Raw genomic sequence first — 8092 nt, 5'->3', positions numbered from 1 at the left:
GGCAGGACTCAACAGGGGCCTGACTCTGCACCGGAGTACTGAGTGACTACACTAAAGGGTTCCAAAGGGGTTCTTTGGCTGTCCCCATAGGAGAACCCTTCTTGGTTCCAGGTAGTATCCTTTTGGGTTCCATAAAGAACCCTTTACACAGAGGGTTCTACATGGAAACCAAAAAGGGTTCTCCTGTGGGGACAGCCAAAGAACCCTTTTGGAACCCTTTTTTCTAAGTGTAGTTTGACAGCCTTTGGACAGCCATTGATGACCCCACTGTACTGTGCCAGCCCCGTGCGGTGGTTGGTTATAGTATAACTGTGCTGGTTCAAGTGTTAACTAGCTGATTAAATATACCTGCTCTGCAGTTTTAAGTCTGGTGCTTTTGTAAGTGCTGTTTTGGTTAATAAACCTGAGTGTGTTGTTACAAAGCAATGGCTCGCTTCTTTGTCATTTCAGTTAGTGTGATTACGTGTCAATGGCTTTTTTGACCAGATAATGTGAAATAATGAGAGAAAAAAATCATTTGCAAATGAGTCCCTAATCCTATGACTATTTCGATACGGCAGATCATTGAATTGGGACATTCTCTGTCCTCAAAAAGGGCACTGATTTAGGTCAGCCGTCGGTATCACAATTACGAAATTATACAATTCATAATTTCAAAATATGCTTTATGTACAGTTCATTTCTTTCACCTAGAAATAAATCAAATAGACCAGTTGTGAACAAATCTCTAAAGATACACATACATACTGTACAACCTCTCACCCATTAAGTTAACTTATTCCATAACACATCTTTCTAATCTATACAGATCCCTTATCAACATGCTACATAGCATTGTGACATCCCTTCGTAGTAGGAGATTGAAGCTACTGTATCAACATTCAAGCTGACATTGTATTTCAATCGTCGATTGATTGAGTACAGGTACATAAGCAAAACAAAACCGTCTCATATTTGGACCCGGTGTTTCTTTCAGGTTGACTTTTACTTTAATATACTCTCACCAAACAGAGGCACTTGGGGATGGAAGTCCATCGGCAGTCAGGCACACACCCTCAGTGACTACTTCTCAGAAGACAGATAGATGGGTAGCTCAAGGCTTTCCCAGTCTACTTTAAGTCCGTTATTCAGTCCGTTGTAATAGGAGGACTAGGAGGAGCGTTTACTTCTCAACAGTGAATGACTGCAGTCCAGTGATGGCTCGGCCCAGGATCAAGGCATGGATGTCATGGGTACCTAGAAGAACAAGCAAACACAACGGCATTGTGGGTTGATTATTTGATAAGAGAAATGTGCAAGTGAGGCTAAACTTTTGATTTAAATTACATTAGATATTGTAGGGATATATAATACATACATACTGAGAGCACAGGAGGTTGGTGGCATCTTAATTGGGGAGGATGGGCTCGTGGTAATGGCTGGAGCTGAATAAGTGGAATGGTATCAAATACATCAAACACATGGTTTCCATGTGTTTGATGCCATTCCATTTGCTCCGTTCCAGACATTATTATGAACCGTCCTTCTCTCAGCAGCCTCCACTGACTGAGAATTATACCACAAAACCAACAAGTATCTGTAACACTTAATTTGTACACTACTGACCTCTGCTGGTCATCCAGTCTCATTGTCTCTCTCCAATCCAGACTACTTTCTGCTCATGTTCCAATCCCCTGTTCTTCTATCCAACCTTTCCATCCTTTAAATACCATATTCAATCAATCTTCTCCTCACCTTCGTATGTGTTGACGGCCTCCAGGTTCATGACGTGTCTGATAATGTGGTACTCGTCTGCGATGCCGTTGCCTCCCAACATGTCTCGGGCCTGCCTGGCGATGTCCAGGGACTTCCCACAGCTGTTCCTCTTCAGCATGGAGATCATCTCAGGGGCCGCTCTGAGGGAGGGAAGACAGACAGGATAGAGGTCCGTGTTTAATATAATGAAGAAAGATGGACACATACAGTACACACACAGAGATAGTCTCTCTTCACATATTCAAAATGAAACTAGTACACAGACCAATGCATAAACACACACTGCAGTCTCTCCTCACATCCAAAAGCAAACATTTCCCTCACTCAGTAGGGACTCCACTCACTTCTTGTCGTCGATGAGTCTGCCTAGGGCCAGACAGGCCTGCAGGCCGATGGTGATCTCTGTCAGCATGTCAGCCATCTTCTTCTGCATCAGCTGGTTCCTGGCCAGGGGCACGCCAAACTGGATCCTGAATAGACCAAAACAAAAGAGAACAAATCAGATGTCAGCAACATATAATAGGGTCTTAAAATGCTGAAAGAAGAGCCAGGATGGCAGCTTGACTCCCTTCAATACTCTTTACTACTGAGCTAACGTCTTCCTGAACAAGCTACTTCATCCGTTCATACCAAAAAGGGCTCTGAATTAATAGAGTTGATGACATAATGAGTAGGGAGGGAGATGTTTACCTGTCCAGTGTGTACTGGCGGGCAGCGTGGAAGCAGAACTCGGCAGCACCCAGAGCTCCCCAGGCGATACCGTAGCGGGCGTTATTCAGGCAGCCGAAGGGACCCTGACCAGAAATGAAACATATACAGTATGTTCAGTTCAATATATTATATTTTAACAGAACACCTTTTCTTCATCTTTAGAGAACTGACTTTGTTTTCTAGATCAAATCTCAAGAGTTCTCTAAACATACAGTATCTCGGTCAGCAACTTTGATTCAGTCAGAATTGTTCCTATAGTAAATCATTTTATTTACAGTATTTCTAAACAGCATTATGTGTTTGAGTCCAACAGTTAGGCTTACTCACAGCCAGTCCAGAGACGTTGGGCAACATATTCTCTTGGGGCACCTCCACCTCGTCCATCAGGATCATGCCCGTGGCCGACGCCCGCAGAGAGAACTTGCCCTCGATCTTAGGCGTTGCCAGGCCCTTCATGCCACGCTCCAGGATGAAACCTCTGATCCTGCCATCCTCACACTTGGCCCAGACCACCGCGATGTCCGCCACGGGTGAGTTGGTGATCCTGGGGGATAGGGGAGAGAATACGCTAAGTTAGTTACCCATAGTGAGAGTTAGGGTATTATAGGTTCAACTACATCATATGCGAGGGTAAGGGCATATAATATGGTGGGGGACACAGGCAGGGAAAAGCTAAAGGGCCAACTATAAGAGCTCATAATTATGGCCCTGAGTTTTAATACAAGGGCAATGGGGTTACTGCTTGCATTACGAAACACATATAGAGACGTAACAGTGCCAACAGTCTGGCGTGGGCTTTGCCAACAACTGGTGTAAGGTTACTGCATCTATATATGGATGGCTATGCATGAAGCTGTGCATGAGGTCCCTCTCATAATGTTCTTTCCAAAATGAGACAGTCACACGTACATCTAACCTTCATGTCATGCCACCTAAAGTTCCCACAGTGGAGACAACAAACATTGTGGAAGTACTGTTTGTTACACCTGCATTTTTCAGCAGCTGTATAACTGAAGGGATATGTCTCCTCATTGGGACATTTTATAGTTGACTCATAACTACTCTACCTACCTAGCCTGGTCTTTCAAAGAAGTGAACTAAAGCAGAAACGTATGGTAACCCAGACTAGAACCTACCCAGTCAGACATACATGCCGACTGGTCAGATAGATAGACTGGTACCCAGGTTAGAACCTTACCATGTCTTGGCTCCGCTGATGGTGAAGGTGCTACTGGAGGGGTTGTACTTGGCCTTGGTCTCCATGCCCGCGGGGTCACTGCCGTGGTTGGGCTCAGTCAGGCCGAAACAGCCCAAGATCTCCCCACGAGCTGCAGCATTACACAGAGAGAGATGGGATTATGAAGAGGCCTTATCTAACTGGACTATGAGCTCTGCTTCAGTCTGCATTAGTTTCATTCTCAATTTCACACCACATTTACTTTGTACAACAACTTAGACTTTTGTCTATGTGCCAATATTAACTATGTGTAAACACCTGTTGTTTGTTTATCTACGTTATTTTTTTTCATACTTATGAACTGAAACCCAACATAGTTTCTGAAGCTAAAATTGTTGATACTGACCGAACCAAGCATTTATTGAGGACATTGATATCGATGATAACGATAAGTAGCCTTTACTAGAGGAATGTGAAGTTTGAAATGAAGTAAGTCTGCTAATATGGGCTATTGTTAATGGGACAATTGATAGCTGAGTGAGTGTGGGTTGTTCCTTTCTTCAATCGATAGCTACAACATCTAAAGTAGTAGTTGTTTTAAGGGTAATATAAAAAAGTAACTGGCGCACATTAATGTTATGAATTTATCGTTCAATTTATCGTTATTGTGATACTTCAGTCAATTTATCAGGATATGGATTTTTTTCCATATCGCCCAGCTCTAGTTTCTATACTATGTGTAATTTTACTATGGAATATATAGTAGTTCTTGCTTACCTAGCCTGGGTAGCCACTTCTCCTTCTGTTCCTCTGTGCCGTAGGCGTTGATGGGGTGCATCACCAGCGAGGACTGGACACTCATGACTGATCGGTAGCCACTGTCCACCCTCTCCACCTCCCTGGCAATGAGCCCGTAGGCCACGTAGCTGGTGCCGGCACAACCATAACCTGGGTGAAGAAGAGACAATGTAACAGGAAGAAGAGGAAGAAGGACAATTAGTGGACTAATCGAGTTGAGCATGAAGATTGAATATGAACACATCAATAACAGGATGATGCATGTTTCATATGTTATTTACCTTGGATGGTTGGCCCCAAGACACCCAGCTCTCCCATCTCTGAGACAATCTCACGATGGAAATCTGTGGGGGGAAACAAACAAACAGAAAGTGAGCATGAATAAATAGTTTATAGAGAAGTTCATTGTGCAACATGAGAAGTCTTCTCTCCAGAAATAGCACCTCAGCCTTTGTTTACATTTGTGTCTGTTGGCCAAATGTCAGTGTTTACATGTCTCTCTGTTGGCCATGTGTCAGTGTTGACATTTATCTCCGTTGGCCATGTGTCAGTGCTGACGTTCGTGTCCGCTGGCCATTTGTCAGTGCCTCGGCTTGTCGCTATTGGCCATGACCATGCCTCAGCCTGTGTCTGTGCTTACACACTGTGCCAGTGCTTACGTTCGTGTCTGTTGGCCATGACCATGCCTCAGCCTGTGTCTGTGCTTACACACTGTGCCAGTGCTTACGTTCGTGTCTGTTGGCCATGATGATGCGTGGCATTAGTTTCTCCTGGCAGTAGGTCCTGAAAGAGTCTCTGATCATCACCTCCTCCTCTGTCAGCAGGCCGTCCAGCTCCAGGGCGTCACGCCAGTTAAACTGCACCTTGGCTGTAGAGGGCCATGGGAATTAGAACATGAGGTGACACAAACATGGTGATGTCATACTGTCCACCACCACGTTTCATTATATAATACATCATGTCTGTATGTGTAGCCAGTGGCATCTAGATGTAAAGTTTACATATGTAATACATTGGTAATGTACACATGATGCGGTTTGTCCAATACTGTAGCTTTACGAGTTTAACTTGAATAAATGACTTACGTGCTTTTACTGTCTTCTTGGCGACCACTTCGGCTTCTGAAAGAGTCAACGGCACAATAAGTCATCAACCGAGACCAACAAAAAAGCAGCAATACATTCTAGACACTTAAAAATGTAACTTTAATACAATCCCATTCTATGTTATTATATGCTCACATGTAAACTCACCGTTTTGGGCTGGTGAAGCTGCTGCTGTGCCCTGTGCCTGGGAGGATGAGACTGCAGCACATTTCTTAGCGTTGGAGAGCAAACGAGTCACAGCACCTCTGAGAGCCATGGTACACAGTCTGAAAGAAATTACAACACAGGACACATTTAATGGTACACTAAGGAGAGTAAAGATTATACATTTACAAAACATGATATTATCATATTATCAAGTGAATGATTTATTTTGAGAAAAATGTATGACATTTAAAACAATGTGATGGTCAAAAATCACATTTGAAGCATTTTAGTGACAATACTGTAACATACTGTACCAATAATGGCAGTTATAATCAAAAGGGAAAAAATCCTATGGTACAGATTCTTGTTTTAATATCATTTTCCTGGTGTTCCATAGCTCTATTTGAACGAATAAGGTAAGAAATGTCATGTTTTATGGTAGCTGTCCTTCATTACACAAGCCTGTTACAAAACATTGTATAACACATGTTGAACAGCAGGTTAAAAAAAAAACGTTCTAAACAGAGGCAGTAAAAACAAGTCTTCCTCCGCAACAATGTAACATTTCAGTGAGGAACTTCATGCACAACATAGTATCATTACTGTACCTGTTCTTGTCTGATAATTATTTCCGATGATCTGAAAACGTCGGATGATGATGGCCTTATCTCATGCAATGCTGGTTGTTTTGTAATCGCTGGGGTGTGACGTCAAATGGCTGCGTGGGGACAGTTTTCTCCATCATAAGCGAGTCAAGACAATAGAGACGACACTTGTGAAGTAGAAGATTAGTCAACAAAGTTCGTTATGAAACTTTGATTTTGTTAACCTTGAATTAAAGCATAAAAACAAATGCATATATATTTGCATTATAAAACTATTTAGAGTGTAATGATTCATAAAGTTATGTGTGGGTTAAATACTTTTTGTCATTGATTTTTCTTTTTGGACCTTTTTCCAAAAGTGAAGAATGCCACACTCAAAATGGCGCTAATGTATAGCCATCTGACCGAGGGCATGTCGTGGGCGTTGGCCCACTTCCTTCCCATCTCATTGGCTGTGAGTATATAAATGCTGCGTTCAAATGCTAGTCGGAACTAGGAACTCGGAATTTTTTTGATTTGCCAATTCGTTTAATATGTTCGTCATATGCCGCATTCAAAACAACTGGGAACTCGGAAATCTCCGACTTCAGTATGGTCAAGACAACTGGAAACTCGGAAAAAACGAGCTCCGACTGGGAAATATTATTTTGAACGGTCATCCAACTCGGAATACCAACTCGGGAACTCGGGTCTAGAGGGCCGACTTTCCGACTTGAAGATCACTGACGTCATAATTTGATCTCGTATATTTCCGAGTTCCCTGTTGTCTTGAATGCACCACTAGATTGTAAAAAATAGGTCCAGGTGGCAAATGGCCAAATGACCATGTGCTTCTGAAGACACAATTGTATAGGAGTGTAGTATTAAAAGTATTATGCAATTATAGTGTTTATTTACCATAACCATACACATATTTGTTAAAAAACAAAACAAAAAACATATTTGTTGAACGTTTTCAATTAAACATTGAGAAGTGAAATGTAGGCTTTATATTAGGTAGTGGTGGAAAAAGTACACAATTGTCATACTTGAGTAAAAGTAATGATATCTTTAATAGAAAATTACTCAAGTAAAAGTGAAAGTCACCCAGTAAAATACTACTTGAGTAAAGTCTAAAAGTATTTGGTTATAAATATACTTAAGTATCAAAAGTACATGTAATTGCAAAAATATACGTATCAAAAATAAAAGTAAAAGTATAAATCGTTTCAAATTCCCTACATTAAGCAAACCAGACAGCACGATGTTCTTGTTTTTTAAATGTATGGATAGCCAGGGGATCACTCGAACACTTAGGCAATAATTTACAAACAAAGCATTTGTGTTTAAAGAGTCCTCCAGATAATAGGCAGTAGGGATGACCTGGGATGTTCTCTTGATAAGTGTGTGAATTTAACAATTTTCCTGTCCTGCTAAGCATTCCAAATGTAATGAGTACTTTTGGGTGTCAGGGAAAATGTATGGAGTAAAAATTATATACTTTTCTTTAGGAATGTAGTGAAGTAAAAGTAAAAGTTGTCAAAAATATAAATAGTAAAGTACAGATACCCACAAAAACGATTTAAGTAGTACTTTAAAGTATTTTTACTTAAGTATTTTACGCCACTGATATTAGGCTATGTGGCATTAATCAGAATTGAATGAGATAAGCCTAAATTTGTTTGTTTGGTGAACAACATGTGTGGTTGGGATATTTTCATATAGAAAAAGTAAATAGCTCAACACGATACTTTGAATAGATCAGTTTGCTGAATGAAATGTGTGTATAATGATTACAGTTGTCAATGCAAATT

General features: G+C 41.3%; 1 protein-coding gene across 1 annotated transcript; it reads right to left on the bottom strand.

The window, feature by feature from the left end:
* Positions 1–229: 229 nt before the first annotated feature.
* Positions 230–6415, bottom strand: gcdha (glutaryl-CoA dehydrogenase a). Its single transcript, XM_038979128.1, has 12 exons — positions 6303–6415; positions 5695–5813; positions 5527–5562; positions 5169–5309; positions 4723–4785; positions 4421–4591; positions 3665–3794; positions 2794–3010; positions 2446–2549; positions 2100–2225; positions 1735–1895; positions 230–1236 (listed from the first exon to the last, which is right to left on the bottom strand). Exons 2-12 carry the CDS (start codon positions 5801–5803, stop codon positions 1163–1165), a joined length of 1332 nt encoding a protein of 443 aa, XP_038835056.1. The 5' UTR covers positions 5804–5813; positions 6303–6415; the 3' UTR covers positions 230–1162.
* Between the last annotated feature and the right edge of the window lie 1677 nt (positions 6416–8092).

This window comes from Salvelinus namaycush, chromosome 39 (assembly GCF_016432855.1).
Source record: "Salvelinus namaycush isolate Seneca chromosome 39, SaNama_1.0, whole genome shotgun sequence".
Classification (NCBI taxonomy): domain Eukaryota; kingdom Metazoa; phylum Chordata; class Actinopteri; order Salmoniformes; family Salmonidae; genus Salvelinus; species Salvelinus namaycush.
This window is presented reverse-complemented; position numbering and strand designations above follow the sequence as displayed.

Bases quoted from the DNA above. Each gene is read 5' to 3' on its own strand.
- gcdha (XM_038979128.1), bottom strand. From the start codon at position 5,803: ATGGCTCTCAGAGGTGCTGTGACTCGTTTGCTCTCCAACGCTAAGAAA. The intron at 5,563-5,694 runs GTGAGTTTACAT...TGACTCTTTCAG, and splicing joins AGCTTCACCAGCCCAAAACG to AAGCCGAAGTGGTCGCCAAG. The intron at 3,011-3,664 runs GTAAGGTTCTAA...CCTATCCCCCAG, and splicing joins ATCAGCGGAGCCAAGACATG to GATCACCAACTCACCCGTGG.